Source organism: Symphalangus syndactylus, chromosome 19 (genome assembly GCF_028878055.3).
Source record: "Symphalangus syndactylus isolate Jambi chromosome 19, NHGRI_mSymSyn1-v2.1_pri, whole genome shotgun sequence".
NCBI lineage: Eukaryota > Metazoa > Chordata > Mammalia > Primates > Hylobatidae > Symphalangus > Symphalangus syndactylus.
This window is the reverse complement of record NC_072434.2, coordinates 65,270,070-65,289,519: the sequence shown is the minus strand read 5'-3', so window position 1 is coordinate 65,289,519 and position 19,450 is coordinate 65,270,070. Positions and strand designations below refer to the sequence as shown.

Here is a 19,450-nt window from a genome sequence, read left to right as displayed (position 1 = left end):
AAGCCTAGATTTTAGTTTGGGCTCTGACACTAATTCCATGGCTGGAGCACATCCCTTAACCTCCCCGAGACTCTGTTTTCTTTATTTTAAAATTAGATTTTGGACCAATTGGCGTCTAAATGTCTTCCATCTTTGACTCTTTGTCTTTTCTGTGAACATAAACATCAGATCTAATCCTTGTTAGTGGCGTTACTTTGAAAACGTGGGACAGAAACATAGGAACAGTATTCTTTATTGAAAAAAAAAAGAGGCCGGGCGCGGTGGCTCACGCTTGTAATCCCAGCACTTTGGGAGGCCGAGGCGGGCGGATCACGAGGTCAGGAGATCGAGACCACGGTGAAACCCCGTCTCTACTAAAAATACAAAAAAAAAAAAAAAAATTAGCCGGGCATGGTGGCGGGCGCCTGTAGTCTCAGCTACTCGGAGAGGCTGAGGCAGGAGAATGGCGTGAACCCAGGAGGCGGAGCTTGCAGTGAGCCGAGATCGCGCCACTGCACTCCAGCCTGGGCGACAGAGCGAGACTCCGCCTCAAAAAAAAAAAAAAAAAAGAAAAGCAACTTTTATAATATTTTTAGGATTTACTGATTAAACATAGTTTTGGAAGTGTGATAAGAGGAAGGAATCTATTTATATAGATGCTCAATTATTAAAACAAATTTTTTTGAGAACATGCCCAAATAAGGGCTGTATTCCTTTCCTGAAGCATTATATTGATTCTTTTTTATTGCATTGAGATGGAGATTTTAGGATAAGAGTCAGAGACCAATCAAAGATTTTTGGACCCTCCTAATTTCTTGTCAAACACAATGCCTAAATAATATTCCTATATAAGCTGTCCTCTTCTAAGCTCCTACCTGAAAGTGGATCTCTAATCACTTAGAAGGTCCTGTACCTCACAGTTGGTATAATTGGAGTCTCAGTTATTGGAGGAAACCATAGGGTAATGTTGTCCTCAGCTTACAGCAAGCCATCATGAGGAGTGATGTGTTGGGTAAACAAAGACTATCCTACAGCAGAAGTTGTGGAACCAGGGAAAAATTTAATTACAACTAAGTTTTACCTTCATAGCTTTTATCTTTGGGGGATAATTTTCTAATTTATCTGTAGAAAAACAAACATTAAAAACAACAAGCTAGATACAGAATTCCTTAAGAAAAGTAGAGCTTTAATAAAATGAGATTTTGCCAATTTATGTTCTCCCTATCTTTCGGGAGTTGGTACAGCCTCCTTAGCTTATTTTGCTTGAGAAAAAAGTTCCAAATCTGTTTGTTTCCTAATATCCCATTGCAAAAGAAAAATAATTGCATGACTCTCCCAGAGGTTTCAGGCTCATTTTGGGGTATTTCTAAAGATTCCCTATAACCCATATTTTATTTGTGTTTTAAACATTTCTTTGATGGTATCCCAGAAAGAAATAATTTATTATTCCTAGAAATATAATACTACTATAACATTTCTGACTAGGATGATTTTCTGTTTCTAAAATCTTTTAAATTTTATAATGCTTGTAATGCATGCTTATTACAAGTTTTTAAAAAGCATGAAATTATAATTTTTTTATAAAAGGAAAATAACCTGCATAGCTTTCCCCTGCCTTTCCCTCCCCTTTTGAATAATTGAATCTAAAAGACATTAAGTAGGGCTAAGTAAGGTAGGAGTCTACATGACATCAAACCTAGAAGCTGTAAGAGAATAGATGGATAATTTAGCTACATGACAATAAAAAATTTCTACATGGAAAAAATTAAGCCATCACAAATAGGAAAAACTATTTGCATCACTTATGTTCAAAGGGCCAATTTTGTTTTTTTTTTGTATGTAAAGAGCTTATACAAAGCAATTAGAAAAACAGCATCAACCCAACAGGAAATCTACAAAGGAAGGGAACAAACTGTTCATAGAAAATTATGCAGTTTGTTCCTTTCCTTTATATAAAAATGAGAAATTTTCTTAAGTATATGAGAAAATGCCTAAATTCTCATTAATAAGTAAAATGTAGTTTAAAAGTATATTGAGATACTACATTTTACCTATTAAATTGACAGAGATCCACCATTAAAATATTTTTTGAAATGCCTGTAAAAAAGCAAGCACTTTCAAACATTGCTGATGGAATTACAAATTAATACAACATGTGTGGGACACAGTTTGGGAATATTCAGCAAATTTACTAATACACATTCCCTTTGACCCAGTAATTTTACTTCTGGGAATTTAGGTTACTGATACACTTCCACACAAACTGACAAATTTATAAACATATTTATTGCAGCATAGTTGGTAACAGCAAAAGATGGTAAGCAATACAAATGTCCACGCATATAGGGAACTGGTTAAATAAATTATAGTGCATCCATAGAATGGAATACTGTGCAGACATTAAAAAGAATAAAGAAACTTCATGTGGAAGTGGAATGAAGTCTAAGGAATATGTTAAGAGAAAAAAGTGAAGTATAGAAGTATGCATATATTATGCTACTATTCTTGTAAGAAAAAGGGAGGAAAAGGGTAGTAAATGTACATAAAGTATCTCTGGAAATACCCATAAGAACTGATTGCATTGTCTCTAGAGTTAACAACTAGATGGCTAGAGTACAGGAGTATAAGAGATTTTTCAAAGAACACCTTTTTATAGCTGTTGAATTTTTAACCATGGGGATTTACCTATGTAATACATAAACATCTAATGAAAAAGAGAAAACACCTGTAGGCCAAATAAAAAGAAAGAAGCATAACATTATATCAAATGCTTTTATAGATCCTATAACCATAATAAACATCAGATTTTTTTTTCTTTGCTGTCTAGCTATCTCTTTGTAAATAGGATTATTCACTAAATTTCCTAATGCTGAATTATTCCTGGAGTGATTCCTATGTGACATTTTTTTTTTTCCTGAGACAGAGTCTTACTCTGTCGCCCAAGCTGGAGTGTAGTGGTGCAATCTCAGCTCACTGTAACCTCTACCTCCTGGGTTCAAGTGATTCTCCTCCCTCAGCCTCCCGAGTAACTGGGATTACAGGCACGTGCCACCACACCTGGCTAATTTTTGTATTTTTAGTAGAGATGGGATTTCACCATGTTGGCCAGGCTGGCCTCCAACTCCTGACCTCCTGGCCCCGGCTCTCCAACCTGCTGGGATTACAGGTGTGAGCCACCATGCCTGGCCACTATGTGACATTCTTTTAATGCCCTGCTAGTTTATATTTGTTTATATTTAAATTTTTTGCATTAATATTCAAAACTGAAGATTTGTTTATAGTGGGTGTTTTGTTTGTCAATCATCTTTGGCATGCTTTGATAAGGAATATTATGAAACTGTATGAGAGTTGGAAATATTTCCGTTTTTTTCTTCCCCCTCACCCCTTGAGGCAGGCAAGCTGAGTTTGAATGCTCTCGGTATTTTTGCATATGCAGTAATTGTAGTGTTACCCACAGGAAGAAGAAGGAAATACTTGCAAAACACAAAAAACTTCCTGGCTCCAAGATTGTGTTTTATCCTTATCTCCAACCAATGATCTTATGGTGATAGCTCGAGAGCAGAAAGCTGTATTTCTAGTGCGTGAGTATCCTATTATTTTCAGCGACCTTTATTTTGACGCGTTGGATAGAAGAGAAAATGGATTAGGTGAAAAGAATATAACACTTTTTATTTATTTTTTTCTCTCTCTCTCCCCCTCCACCCCCTCCCTCCCTCTCTCTCCATTTCCCTCTTTGTCCCCCTTCCATTCTGTTTGTTTTCTCCCTTTTTTCTTTCTTGTCTGTAGCTACCTTAGCGCTCTCTGTATGGTATCTCAGGGGCAGTACTGTGCATTGCTCAATTCTTGCAAGGGACAGTCAGAGCTAAAAAGGTCATTGACCTTTTCTTAGTAACAATGTGAATTAGGTGATTTTCAACTCTAATTTGAAAACCCATAATATTATAGATTTCTGTTTTGGGCATAACATTTTAACTCATAATTTTTTGTTGAAGATTAAAATTGAGGTTTTTTTCATATCTTGTAGATCTCCAAACCTTACTGATCAAAGTAAGATTATGTGTAAAATGTGTATAGAATGGTCTTACAAAGCAAATTTACCCTCAAGTAGCAAAGATCTAGTAGAAAAATTTTCTCCGTCATCTGAAGATAAAAGTAGTCTTAAACTAGGCAGGGTGGGCATAGGAATTAATAAGTTTATTCTACAAGAGCTATGACATTATACAGGTTGAATTGGGGGAAGGAGAGGCTGAAGGCCAGGAGACTAGGTGTATTATAAGAATCTTATAAACATTTTTATCTTATATTTACCTATAAAAAAGACCCAAGTCAGTTAATACACAACTGTTAAATTTTGTAATAATATTCTAAGGGGAAAGAGCAAAATTTATAAATTACTCTTTTAGTATATTATAGCTAAAATTATTTTATGTGATATCTTAATTCTTTCAGCAAAATGGAAATATAGTGATAAAGGAAAGGAAGAAATGCAATTTGCTGTTGGCTGGAGTGGTTCATTAAATGTCGAAGAAGGGTAGGTGCCAGTTAATTTTTGTTTCTCTGTGTGTTAAATGTATGTATGAAATTATTTGACTTGTAGGTGAATCTATTAAAAAGTTTCATTATTTGGTTGGGCATAGTGGTTCACGTCTGTAATCCTAGCACTTTGGGAGGCCAAGGCAGGAAGATCATTTGAGTCCAGGAGTTCAAGACCACCCTGGGCAATATAGTAAGACTCTGTCTCTACAAAAAATTTAAAAATTAGCTGGACGTGGTGCGCACACCTGTAGTCCCAGCTACTCGAGAGGCTGAGGCAGGAGGATTGCTTGAACCCAGGAGTTTGAGGCTGCAGTGAGCTATGATCATGCCCTGCATTCCAGCCAGTGCAACAGAGTGACACCCTGTCTCTTAAAAAATAATAATAATTTTTTAAAATAAGAAATTTCATTATTTGAAATGTTTAGTAAATGTATGTGCATCCTAATTTTATAGATTGTAGAGAATGATTCGATCAGCAAATTTTATGTATCGTGTAATTATGTTTTTAAAAAATTCTGTTGGAAGATTTCAGGAAGAATTCAAAAAGAATCTCATAAAATCCTTTTTACATTTTGTCTTTTCCCTGTGTTCTCCATTACTAATTTTATTCATCGAAAAAGTCAAGGGCAATCATTGTCTTCTCTGCTTTGCTGATATTGGGCTTATACTTGAAGGGTACAGTACTACATTAATTCTTAGAACTCATAATTACTTCAGAAATGCAAGTTGGTACATTGGTTTCCTGCTGACCCAGTAAAGTTTTTATAACCATGATATCCAGTATGGTTACATGATGGAGCTGCTAGCCTAGAACCTTGAACCCAAAACTGGTTTTCAATTAAATTTTTATGACTGAAAACTGTCTGATCAGAATGAGTAAGAAAATCCTTCAGACTTTGAATTCAGATAAAAGGCAACCAAGTGGAAGTGCCTAGAACATGCCTGGCACATTGTAGATATTTGAAATATTCTCTACTATTATCAAAATAAATGGTAATATTTCTCCTTACACCATTTAGCCTAAGTGTTTTAAAGACATTTGATCTCTGTCAGAAATGCAAAGCAAACATAATACTTTAAAAACAGCGAACAAACACAAAGATGAATTTTGTTCATTAATTACCTAGTATGATGTATGGCATAGAAGTGTTTATAGTTTCTTGGATAAGTTGGTGATGATCCTCAGGTTTGACAGATTTAACAAAAGTCAGTGGGTAGGAGTTGTTTTGATTTTGAGACTTAGTTTCTGAGCTCCTGACAAATATTTCAAGTCTACATGTCAGAAAAAAATATCAGTCTTTTTTATATAACATCATACCTAACATGTGCTTAGAAATAGATGATCAGAGCAGTTTCTGCAAAATAGAAAAGAAAACCGAGCAAGTTAAAATACGTAAGTTCCTAAAATAATGTACCCTGCAGGAATACCGTTTGCATGTAAAATGACTGGCAGTTTCTCAACCATTTGCCCAGCTCCTGATCTCGAACAAGAGACAGGCTGAAGTTCTTAGCTGAAGCAGAGGAGAGGGAGGGAGATAGGAAATGGCTGTGTGGGGATCATTTGAGCTTTGCTCAGTTCTGTATACAGTCAGTTGTGTAAGTAAAGTTTTGCTTTCTGTACTCTCATGTTTTTCATGACAATACAGAGTGAAAAATTCTGTTTTTTATTAACCTCAAATGCATGTGGCATTACATTTTGTGTGAATGAATTTTATGAACCTTACCGGTGGTGGAGTTTTACTGTATTTTTACTTATGCATCAAATAAAACTGGTTCACAGAAGTCATCTTCCAGTTATTATCCTTTAACATCCAATTATAGAGAAATAAAAGTAATTGGTAAGTTCAGTGGGTAAGCATATGATTTTGTTTTTGTTTTTAGGGAATGTGTAACCAGTGCTCTATGTATCCCACTAGCAAGCCAAAAGAGGTAAGGATAAATAAGAGTTATCTGTTTTCTTTGCTTTGATTTATGAGTTGTTAAGATAATAAATTTTGTTTGTGACAGGAGTTCCACTGGGCGTCCTGACTGGACCTGCATTGTGGTGGGTTTTACTTCAGGTTATGTGCGCTTCTACACTGAGGTGAGTTGAGTTTTCAACAGCTAGAAAACACTAGTTGACTGCAATATCTGGTTATGCATCCCCTTTATACTAGTTTGTGACTTTATTACCTGCTGCTTGAAAATGTGTAGTTGATGCTTTATGGGGGTAGAGGCCGGGATAGGCCGTGGCAAGTTCTGGTAGAAGATACAGAGAAGAGGAGCTGTATTCTGAAAAGAGTGTACCTGGTATCTCTGGAAAACTGTTGTGGAAATGGTACTCTTTGCCTGGCCATACCTGCTCAGGTATATTGGTAAGAAAACAAGCAGGGCCCTTCTCTGTGCTTCCTCCTAGAATGGTGTGCTCTTGCTTGCACAGCTTTTGAATGAGGACCCAGTACTTCAACTTAAATGCAGAACCTATGAAATACCACGACATCCCGGCGTGACTGAGCAGGTAGTGTAAAAAATTGTGTTCCAACAGTAACAGTGGCATTACTTTGAAGCAGTTTCTCTCCTCTTTTTTGGGTAGAAACTTAAAAGATGTATTTGTCTTGTGGCACAGTTAGCTCTGCTATCATAGTCTAGAAATATAATCTATTGGTAGCTGAGTAAAGAATACCAGTCTTGCCTTTACTTATTTAATGAAATATTATATGTTTCATTCTACAACAAAGTAAAACCCTTTAGTTAGAAGCCAAGAAAATTTCTTATTTTTAGAATTTAATAGTGACTTAAGGCAAAAATACGATATTTTATAACCTTATATCTTTTTTTATTTGGATTTAGGTGCCAAAATTACCCAGAGTAAAAGAAAAAAAATTTGGCCTTCTTGTTACTAGTGATACTACCTTGTACTTAACTGTTTCTCAGAAAAGGGGTTAGTAAGCTTTTGTTCATAGTGGAAAATACATCTATTCATTGAAGATTTTAACTGAGAAAATAATACTGTTTGGTATCTAAGGCTCTAACTTCTTAGGTGCCTTGTAACATTTTGGTTGTCTTAGTCAAAAAATAATTGTAGGGCCATTTAAACCAATATGCTTTTATTTGTTTGGCAGAGTGCATAGTCAAAAACTATGTAATATGCCTTCCCTTTGCTGTACTACTTGGCCTCCAAAAGATTTCAGGTAAACAGATGTATATACTGTATGCATTTGTTAATTTAATTTGCATGGGAGATGGACTGGAGCTGTAAAAGAATCTTAACTATCTAGTAAGAGAGACTAGGATTAAAATCTAATAATATCTATGGATGAATTAATCAGTAATATAAAGCAATACCTAATTTATTGGTAATTTATTTGGACAGAATACATTCTGCACAAGCTTAGAGAAAGAGGAGTTCAATTTGAACCAGGAAAATAAGAAAATTCCATGGATGAGGCGAGATTTGCATTAAGCCTTGAATAATGGGTGTAGAATTTAATTAGGTAACAGAAAAGAGGGGAAAGTGTTTCAGGTAATCAGGAGAAAATTTGAGAGAAGATTCGAATGTGGAACTATATATACAACAACAAAGAAACATGTTATAAAATAATGAGAAATTGTCAAATAAGCAGAGTGGCCAAATTTTGTATAAATTCAAAAGCCAAGTGAAAAATTAGAATTGATTCAGGAAATGAGAGAAACTCCTAAAGATTTATGAGAAGGAAGTGATATAATCAAAGGAATATTGAAGATTTCTTTCTTCAGGATAAACTGGAATTAGGGAGGCTAGTTATCTGGTTTTTTAAGTTATCTGTAACAGATGTGGAGTGCTGGGAGCCAGGACTAAAATGGCTATGGGAAGAGAGGATCAGTACAAAAATTGTTTTGGGGCTGGGCACAGTGGCTCACACCTGTAATCCCAGCACTTTGGGAGCCCGAGGTGGGCGGATAGTCTGAGCTCAGGAGTTTGAGACCAGCCTGGGTAACACGGCGAAACCCTGTCTCTACTAAAATACAAAAAATTAGCCAGGCATGGCGGCATGTACCTGTAGTCCCAGCTACTTGGAAGGCTGAGGCAGGAGAATTGCTTGAACCCGGGAGGCGGAGGTTGCAGTGAGCTAAGATCTCGCCACTACATTCCAGCCTGGATGACAGAGCGAGACTCCATCTCAAAAAAAAAAAAAAAAAAATTGTTTTGAAGAAGCAATTAATAAGACCTGGTTATTGTGTAGAGATGTACGATTTTTTGAAAATGAGCTAAAGATGTCTCTAAGATACTTATCCTGAGGAGTACCATTGTCAAAGTTGGAATGGGGACTACATTGGCAGTAAATGTTATTAAATGAAGTTTTGTACATGTTGAGTTTGAGGCGATGGTAGGAAATAAAATCAAGTTACTGGTATCATGTAATGATACAAAACTGCTGTATAGGCACAGAGACTAGGTTGGACATGATGGTTGAAGTCATAGATAATGAATGAATTCTTTCAAGTAAAGAGTGTAGGAAAATAAAACTGCAGGCTGAAGACTTAAGTCTTAGTAACTAATAATACTCATCATAAGGAGATAGGAGAAATTGAACTATTAAAGGAAACAAGAAACAGCTGGAAATCAAAGAAGATAATCTGTGAACTGAAGATAACTTTCCAGAGATGTTTTTCATTTTTCTAAAAATTGACTGGATGACGAAGCTTTTTAAAATGCATTAAATTTGGTCATGTCTATAATACTCTTTTTTTTAGAACTGGTGGAAAAATATAACTAACATTTAAATATTTCCTTGCTATTTGCTGTACAAACCAAGAAAATCATCTCAAAATTTTTATCAAGAAGGAAGTCTTTGTTGTTACTCTGGATGCTACGTTAAACAGCTCTGGATCTGACAGGTCAATTTATATATCAAAGATATCTTCTATTTGCTTCTTTTTAATATACTCCCAGATTTGTCAGAGATCACAGAAGCATATTTCCTCTAATTCAGTTCTAGGAGCAATGAGTGTAGTACGGGTGACAGCAGGTCATTCGTTGCAGGAGAGGATTCTAAAGAGAGGAAAAATCTCCTGGAATTTCAAAGAAATTTCTTTTGTATAATAGCTTCTGTAAAAAGATCTTCTCTGTCATCTAGCACAATATCTACAGATTTGGGGCCATTGGTGTTTGTATTACTGTTTTCTTCAGGAAGACTACCTGGTTTTGGAGAAATTGACTTGCTAGTGATTAGGTCTTTTCTGTTTTCTAGCTCCCCAAAGTCAGTGAGGAGGCTGTCTCCCTGCTGCTGTGCTCACTGGGCCATGCATGCTTAGCCTTGTGAACTTGTCATGTGAGAACACATGCCATGTTCCTTCTCCACTGGCTTATGCCACTGTGGCCCAGAAGTCTTTTTTAAAAAGAGAAACAGCCTGACAGTCCAGTAGAAAAAGGAGCAAGGCAGATCTCAAGAGAAGAAATTGGCCCAAAAGCATATAAGAAAATTTTGAACCTTAATAATAATCTAAGAACTCTAAGAAAATACAGTGAGACAACTTTTCACCTTTTGGATTGGCAAAGATAAAGATTAACAAACTTTTGATGACTATATACAGAAACAGTCACTCTCATGTGTTATTGGTGGAAATATAAGTTGATACGTACTTTTTGAGGCAACTTAATATATATGAGAATGAAAATTGTGAATACTGTATGACCCAACAGACCCACTTGAAGGAATTTACACTGAAGTAATATCCTACTAACATGAAAAGATACAGACAGAAGAATGTTTATCGCAGTGATGTTTATAAAGATGAAAATATATTAATTCATAAATATTCTTTACTGCCTATTATTTGCCCAGTTCACTTCTAATCCCTGATGATTCACTGGTGTAACAGGCATACGAGGTTCCTGCTTTCACAGGGCTTACAGTTTGGGGATGGTGGAGGGAAACCAACAGTAGGCAGCTAGAGATATCAAGGTGATTCCAATCTCTGCTAGGTGCTGTGAAGGAAGTCATGTTGATAAGATAGCAATGTGCCAAGAGAATAGGTATGTTGTTTGAGATGGAGGTTCAGGAGCAGCCTCTCTGGGTAACTAACATTTGAACTGAAACCTGAATGACAGGAACAATTAGGCAGGTGAGGATCTGAGAGGAGAAGGTCCAAGCACATGCAAAGGTCTGAGGGTAATGATGACCTCTCATATTTGCCAGATGTTGCAGCCATGGTTAATGAGTTCAGGTTTTATTCTAAATGCAGAAGGGAGTCATTGAAGAGTTTTAATCAGGAGATTGGTTTGATCTGCTATGTCTCACCAAGAGCACACTGGCTGTGTGGAGCATGGATTGTAGAGAGCAAGAGTGGAAGCAGGAGGCCAAACCGAATGTCCGTCAATATGAACTGGTTAAGTAAAATCGGGTACATGTAATGAAAGACTGTGCAGCCACAACAAAAAATGATTTGTTCACTTATTGAAATGGAAAAATATCATTGACATATTATTGAGTAGTAAAAAACATGTTAGGATACTATATGTGGTATAGCCTTATGCAAATGTGTATGAATATATTTGGGGATGTGTATTGAGACGTGTCTGGGATTTCAGGTGAGTATTCTTCTGTTTTTACATACTGTTTGTATCTGTGCAATGAGTATATTTACTTTTTATGAAATTGTAATTCTTTCTTTACTCGTAGCATCTTTGAGATAATTATTCACCATATACAAAAGGTTATATTTGAAAAGAATTTTAGGTCTTTGGCAAAAAGGCACTCTGAAATTAATTTTTTGTCTATTTTTACTGTTCTTCTGCCTGATACTGCTTTGGGTGTTGGGTGGTTGATGGTTTAGTCCCAGTATTTTTTATTTTACATTATTCGTGAAATTCAGTATAATAAAAAGTAGATAAGCTTATTTGATGTATCTATTCAAGAACTTTTTTTTAAATTTCTTAAATAGAATGAAGAGTTGAGTATCTTATATCCAGCTGCCATTGTGACTATTGATGGATTTAGCCTTTTTCAATCTCTTCGTGCTTGTCGAAATCAGGTAGCAAAAGGTAACATTTTGGCAAGAAATATTTAACCTCTGTTAATGTTTGTTTTATTTAATTTCACCTGCTTATGGAATTAAGTATGTCTTCTAAGTAAAAAAGGCCTTCTGAACTAGATTTATGGGGAAAACCTGCCTTCTGTAGAGAAAGGGGAGCATGTTGAGTAGATTGCTTAGTAAGGTAGAGACAAGAGCTAAAACATAAACACTCTTCACATGTTGCCTTTGGAGAGTGTGGTCAGCACAGGAACACGGGGCTTTCTTCACAAATTCAGCAGTATGTCTTGGCTAGCTAGATTTGCAACCAACATTGACAACCAACCCTAGTATTGACAACTAACACTGGCGTAAAGAATTTAGTTGCATGTGGCTGAGGTACCAGATTTTCACTAGATCAGCAGCTGATCAAGGCCAACATCCTAAAATCTGGTGACTCTACATTGCTTCCATCCTCCCTGAGAATAAAGCTATGACTGTGTGCAAGGGAAATGCAAGATCCTACAGATATCACCGTAGGCAGGACCCAGCAGGGAGTCAACATGAGCTGCTTTTTGCTAACTCAGAACACTCAGAATGGAGAAAAGCTAGAGGCCTAAACTTAATATATATATGGGCAACGACATTATTTTGTGACTTAGGGATGAAAACTGCCCAAATAATCAAGAATTCTTACTTTTACTACCTATAGTTTACATTCTGATGCTGTTACATCTTTTGGAAGAGATATTTCATCAAATTCAACATGGCATTGATTGTAAGATACACTATTATTTTATGTACCACTAAGAAGAGAAACTATTGCCAGTGAAAGACACACCATCAATTTTCAGATCTCAATTTCAGAGTTGTGAAAATATGGAAGAGTCTTAAAATCAGTGAAAATATGAGTAGTAGCACTAACTTCCCCTTTTCTTCTGGGATTGAGTAGAGGAGCCTTAATAGCCCCAAAACAAAGTTTAACTTTGGTGAAAAATTAAATGGCTGATAATACCGATTATAAAATTATTGCCTATTTTTAGTTTATTAAATTAATGGACTTCTACAGAAAATTGCCTTTTGATATATAGATTAGTGGTGAGTATTTTAAATGTTCTCAAGATAATGAAGCTTATGGTGGGCTAAATTTAAATAATTTAAAAGATTCTGAAAATAGATATAAAAATTTAAACAAATTCTGACCTAGTAAAAAAGCATTTACTAGAAAAGAACCACATAGCCAAGACATCAGAATTTTTACCAATCATATCAACCTGCTAAAAAAGACAGAGAAAAATTTTTGATTGCAATATGAGATGCTGGATTTAGACTAGGTTTAGAAACAATTTTATGAAGCAGTAAACATATCCTAATTAGCCTATGTTTTCAGGAAGCTGTCTCAACCATTTAGGAGTTAAACTTTGTTTTGGGGCCACTAAGTCTCCTCTACTCAATCCCAGAAGAAAAGGGGAAGTCAGCGCCACTACTCATATTTTCACTGATTATAAGACTTTTCTTTTACATATTTTAACAACTCTAAAACTGGGATATGAAATTATTTCTAAATCTAGTCTAAATGCAGCATCTTATATTGCAATAAAAATTTTTTCTCTGTCTTTTTTAGTAGGTTGATATGATTGGTAAAATTCTGAAGTCTTGGCTGTGTGGTTCTTTTTTTACAATTGGTTTAAATTTTTATACCTATTTTCATAATCTTTTAAATTATTTAAATTTAACCCGCCATAAGCTTCATTATCTTGAGAACATTTAAAATACTCACCATTAATATATATGCCAAAAGGGAATTTCCTGTGGGTAAGAAGTTTATTAATAAACTAGAAATAGACAATTATTTTATAATTGGTATATCAGCCATTTAATTTTTCACCATTTTTGAATTTCTGTTTGTTTGTTGTGTATGAGACCATAAAGCCATTTGTCTCCTAGGAAGTAAGGAATTAAGCCACTTAGTGCCCTTGGGTTGTAAGTTGCTGTAAAAAGAGTTCTGGTTACTTAGCCATAAATTGTGATGTTTATTTTGGCATATAAGAAAATTATCTTTTCTTGGCCTTACTATCAATCTGCAATATTTAGAGGTTATATTTTTTCTTTATTATTATTTTTTCACTTTCCTGAATAAACAGCCAGAACTCAGCAGTATTCTAATATGTAGCATGGACGTTTACTGATTCATGGGATGTGCATGAATCTATGGCAAGAGGTGTTTAACTGTTGCTTTTCCTTTTCTTACTCACTGGGTGAAGGGACTGAGGTTAAAGATTGGCATTTCATTCATTTTTTTGACAGTGCTGTTGCTTTTAACATATCTTTCTATCAAGTCTAGCCTCAGATACCTAGGTTAGAGACCTTGCTGTATGTGTGCTCTCCCAGGTATATCAGGATTTTAGTTTTTGAATCAGTAAAGCACTGATTCCTATCCCCAGGATTTTATCCACTTTGTCAAGAGGGAGAAATTGCTTACTTGGCATCACTTGCAGTTTGAATTCACTTTGTTTTTGTTTTGTTTTCTTTTGTTGTTTTTGAGAGGGAGTCTCCCTGTCTCACCCGGGCTGGAGTGCAGTGGCGTGATCTCAGCATACTGCAACCTCCACCTCCCAGGTTCAAGCGATTTTCCTGCCTCAGCCTCCCGAGTAGCTGGTACTGAAGGCGTGTACCACCACGTCTGGCTCATTTTTGTATTTTTACTAGAGACGGGGTTTCACCATGTTGGCCAGGCTGATCTCAAAGCGATCTGCCTGTGATCTCAAGTGATCTGCCTGCCTCGGCCTCCGGAAGTGCTGGGATTACAGGCATGAGCCACCATGCCCGGCCTGAATTCACTTTGATTTTTAGTAGTAGTCTAGGATTTTTATTTTTATTTTTTTTTATTTATTTATTTTTTGAGACGGAGTCTCGCTCTGTCACCCAGGCACCCAGGCTGGAGTGCAGTGGCGCGATCTCGGCTCACTGCAAGCTCCGCCTCCCGGGTTCACGCCATTCTCCTGCCTCAGCCTCTCCGAGTAGCTGGGACTACAGGCGCCCGCCACCACGCCCGGCTAATTTTTTTGTATTTTTTAGTAGAGACGGGGTTTCACCGTGGTCTCGATCTCCTGACCTCGTGATCTGCCCGCCTCGGCCTCCCAAAGTGCTGGGATTACAAGCGTGAGCCACCGCGCCTGGCCGACGTAGTCTAGGATTTTTAATAGCCTTCTTTAATTACTGGAGTGTTCCAGAATCTTTTGTGACAGCCAGCTTAGTCTTTTAAATGTTTGCATTTTATGTGCATTGTCTTGGTGTGAATAAATCTCACTTTATGCCTTGTTTTCATTACTTTGCCTCATTAATAGCTGAAATTTTAGAATAAGAAATTAGTATGGTTTTAATGTTTTTTTGTAAAACTTCATTTTATCCATAATAATTAAGTTTGAATTGTCTATTTTATTTTTGGTAGCTGCAGCATCAGGCAATGAGAACATACAACCACCACCATTAGCTTACAAGAAATGGGGTCTACAAGATATTGACACTATTATTGATCATGCTAGTGTTGGTAAGTATTACTAATTCAAATTCTCTTGGAATTTACTTCTTATACTTTTTATTGAAGTATCTCGTTTATTAGAAATGGACATTTATTCTTTATTTATTATTATTATTTTTTAAGATGGAGCTTTGCTGTATCACCCAGGCAGGAGTGCAGTGGCATGATCTCAGCACACTGCAACCTCCGCCTCCCAGGATCAAGTGATCCTCCCACCTCAGCCTCCCAAGTAGCTGAAATTACAAGTGCGCCACCACGCCTGGCTAATTTTTGTATTTTTAATAGAGACAGGATTTCATCATGTTGGCTGGGTTGGTCTTGAACTCCTGACCTCAAGAGGTCCACCGGCCTCATCCTCCCAAAGTGCTGAGATTACAGGCATGAGCCACTGCACCCGGCCAACATTTATTCTTACGTGAAAAAATGCATTGCCTTTAGTGGGACATCTGGAAGTTAGTTCGGATTCAGATCATCATAGGCATGTATCTTTAAAGCCGGGCATGATGGCTAACACCTGTAATCCCAGCACTTTGGGAGGCCGAGGCAGGTGGATCACATGAGGCCAGAAGTTCAAGATTAGCCTGACCCACATAGTGAAACCCCGTCTCTACTAAAAATACAAAAATTAGCCGGGTGTGGTGGTGCACACCCGTATTCCCAGCCACTTACGAGGCTGAGGCAGGAGAATTGCCTGAACCCGGGAGGTGGAGGTTGCAGTGAGCCAAGATCACGCCACTGCACTCCAACCTGGGTGACAGAGCAAGACTCTGTCTCAAGAAAGCAAAACAAAACAAAAATAAATTGTAGCAGTTTTAATAAAGATTTAATTATGCCCTCTGCCACAGTATTGTACAGTTTTAAATCACTCACTGTTTGACTAATTTTTCTACAGACAAATTTGGTCTATATAATGACCATATAAGTCAGTCTTTTAAAAATATAACCTTGGTCAGGTGTGGTGGCTTGTGCCTGTAATCCCAGCTACTCAGAAGGCTGAGGTAGGAGGATCTCTTGAGCCCAAGAGTTCAAGACCAACCTGGGCAATATAGCGAGACCCCATCGCTTAAAAAAAAAGTAACCTTTAAACTAGTAAAATATAGATAAAAGCAGATTTCTTCCTGCAGCTAGTATAAGAGAGCTTACTGTGTTAGGTATTGAGGGTATAGAGATGTAAAGACATGCTTCTCTGCTGTCTGAAAGTGTGAGTCTAGGAGTCTAGTTAGAACAAACACATGAGAATGGCTATAGTACTACAATATAATAATTGTAACAGACAAGGGGACCAGCTGTAGTGGGAGCAGAGGAGGACACACTCATTGTTTCTCCAGCACACTATACACTTTTATCCCTAGAGCTATGTGCATGTTGGCTAGAATGCCTCCTCTGTGTTTGTTCACTTGGTCAAGTTCTACTCATTCTATGCAAACTGGACACTGGGAGAGAAAGAGCAAGGAGAACAGGAAGGAGAGTGACTCTAAAGAGGCTAATGATATCTGACACACAGGCCGTCTTTCTATTTACTGTGTAGCTCTTATATGGAATACTCTGTAATAAAAACCTATTGGTAAACGTTTCAGTGTGTCTACTTTTTTGCTAGCATAAAAATGCTACAAAATTCCAAAGTGTTGAGTTCAGTTCGGGGTAGCTTCCCTGCTCTGTTAATTAAACTTTGGAACATTGAAACTGGCTAGGGAAAATGATTGGATAGAAACTATTATTCTATTCATTTATCCCCAGCCTACAAAATGAAAAAAGGTACAATAAATTTTATTGTATGTACATCTTTATGTAGAGGTCTGGTTAATTTATTCAACAAATAAATGAGTACCGATTAATATTTGTGCTAGAAATACAAGATAGGACCCCACCCTGATAAAGCTTACGTTTTGGTGATGGGGAGACAAACATTAAACTAAATGAATAAATATGATAATATCAAACTCTTAGTGGGCATCATGAAGAAAATAAGTAGAAGGTTATGATAGAGAGTAAAGGAAGAGGGTGCTTTAGGTAGATTAGTGAGGAAAGGCCTCTCCAAGGACGTGACATTCAGACTGAGACTTGAAGGATGAGAAGGAGCCAGCTATGGAAAGAGGTGTAAGAAGAGCATTCTAGGCAGAGGAGCATCAGGGATATAGGCCTGGGAGCCTTGAAGACCTCAGAGTGTTCAAGAAACAGGGGGTTGGTGTGACTTGACCGTAAAGAGTGAGGGGAAAACAGGACAAGTTTAGGTTGGAGATGCAGACGGGTTAGATCACGTAGGGATAAGGAGATCTGATTTTATTCTAAATGCAGTGGATGTCATTGATGGATTCTAAGTGGGGAATTACATTTAAACATATCTGTTTGCTGGGTAGAGAGATGCTTGTAGAAGAAAGCAAGGAGACCAGTTAGGGTAGAGAGATGCTTGTAGAAGGAAGCAAGGAGACCAGTTATTGCAATAATTCACACAAGAGAGAATGATGGCTTTATGGTGGAGGCAGTGGAGATGGAAGGAAGTAGACAGATTTGAGATACCTTTTGTACTTGCTCAGGGATGGTTTGAGAAACAAGAGGAAGGAAAGAATTAAAGGTTTCTTAATTTTTAAGTTTGAGCAACAGGGTGGATGATGTGACTGTTTACTGAAATGAGAATAAGGAGAGAGGAAGAGATTTAAGGTAGGCAAATAAAGAGTTATGTTTTTACAGGTTAACTTCTGACACAGTTAAACATTCAAGTAGAGGTATCAAGTATACGAATTGGACATGAGAGTTGGAAGTTCAGGGAGGAAGCTGGGATTGTAGATATAAATTTGAGAGGGAGTGGTTTACTGTGGAATGTTTCGTAGAATTCAAGAAGAAGGTCCATTGGATTTGACAACATGGAGTTATTTACTGACTTTTGATATGAAAGTTACAGTAGAATGATGAGGATGAAAGCCAAATTAATATAGTATTAAGAATAAATATTTTCACCCCCTGCTGTCTAAAATCACAAACAAGGAGCATAAGAAATAGATTCCCAGTATCTCCATTTTTATGGAGTCCTGACCTCTTCCTGAAGCCTCACACTCATTTCTCCAGTTCCCTACTGAATAATTTCTACCTAGCTATCAAACTTAACATATCCAAAATCGAATTCTTAATTTCCTCCTGTCAAACTTGCTCCTCCTTTTTTTTTCTACATCATCTTTCTTCTTCTGGTTGCTCCTTACCGTGACATACAAGGCCCAACTTTATCTGGCTTATGGTACCTCTGACGCTGTCTCCTGTAGGGTTCCCCTCCCTGTTCATTGTGTTTCATCAAGCAGATCTCCTTTGTGTTCCTCAGACACAGCAAGCATATTCCTACTTTAGAGCATTTAGAATTACTGCTCCCTCTGCCTGGAAAACTTTAGCTAGTTACATGGCTTTCTCCCTCTCTTCACTCAGGTCTCTTTATATATCACGTTGTCAAAGAGGCCTTCTTTAGTCACTCTGCTAGGCCTAGAAAATTATCCAATGAGTTTGACTTTATGGAAATTTATATTGAGAGAGACTTTGATGTCTTTCAAAGTGTGGAAAGGCCTCAGATGCTCAGGGAAAACTCTAAATGACAAGGTAATAATAACTCCAGAAAAAAAAGAATGCACAGCCAAGGAAATGTAATTACAGTAAGTAGCATGTCTTAGCAGTGAGGAATACTTATATCATTCCTAATAATAAAAACAGTGAATTTAATAAAAAATTGAGATACAAATATTTTGGAAGGATATAGGGAGAGAAAGAGAGATGTAAATAAGCCATACCATCTTAAGTTAATGAAAAATAGTGCTAAAATCGGTGACTCAAAAGATAACAGCCCCCTAAATTCAGTACCAATGTGTAGCAATATAGAGGGCAGAAAAACACTTTAAATAATACCATAGGAATGTGGTCAGCAAAATGTAGACTGGGAAATTAGTCTCAAACAGCCTTGTTTCTTCAACAAATAGATTTCAAAGGATCGAGGACGGGAAGGAAGGGTTGAGGAGGTCAGAAGGATTTTGGACCAACCTTTATGTCCATTTGTTTGTGGTCCTTACTTTGAAACCCAGAGGTATTGTTTTTCTTAGCAATGATCAGCTATTTTGCTTCAAGAGTAGAGAATGCAGAAAGTTTAGGTCAACCAAGGTTAAGATTTAGCCAGAGGAGTATGTGTGTAGGGGGAAACGAGTGTAGGGAGGTTGTGGATATTTGCAAGAAAGCGATGATGATGGAACACATAGATAGAAAGGGAAGTGATCCCAAGAGGTACTTGATAAATAGTGGAAAAAATAGTAGGATTAATTAATTTAAACTCAAAATTGTGTAATTACTGCAGGGAGTTTCTGGAGTAATTGAGATGGAAAGCTAGGAGGTGGTAGTCTAAGTGTGTTATGCTTGAAATCAAAATTACAAAGAATCTACAGTTGCTGATGACAG

General features: G+C 36.9%; 1 protein-coding gene and 1 non-coding gene across 4 annotated transcripts in view; both read left to right on the top strand.

Moving 5' to 3' along the window:
• The window catches only part of RAB3GAP2 (RAB3 GTPase activating non-catalytic protein subunit 2), a 124,458-nt gene that overhangs the window by 52,171 nt on the left and 52,837 nt on the right, over positions 1 to 19,450 (top strand). For 2 of the 3 annotated variants that reach the window (XM_055234863.2, XM_055234864.2), the window contains exons 3-9: positions 3,437 to 3,560; positions 4,429 to 4,510; positions 6,397 to 6,444; positions 6,523 to 6,598; positions 6,911 to 7,012; positions 11,419 to 11,518; positions 14,939 to 15,037. In XM_055234863.2, coding sequence (XP_055090838.1) covers positions 3,437 to 3,560; positions 4,429 to 4,510; positions 6,397 to 6,444; positions 6,523 to 6,598; positions 6,911 to 7,012; positions 11,419 to 11,518; positions 14,939 to 15,037 — 631 coding nt within the window. Of the gene's footprint in view, positions 1 to 3,424; positions 3,561 to 4,428; positions 4,511 to 6,396; positions 6,445 to 6,522; positions 6,599 to 6,910; positions 7,013 to 11,418; positions 11,519 to 14,938; positions 15,038 to 19,450 lie in introns of all 3 variants that reach the window. The other variant, XM_063613938.1, reaches the window with a different exon arrangement.
• LOC129459081 (small nucleolar RNA SNORA36 family) lies at positions 16,644 to 16,774 on the top strand. Its single transcript, XR_008649889.1, has one exon. It is a non-coding gene; the product is annotated as a small nucleolar RNA SNORA36 family (small nucleolar RNA).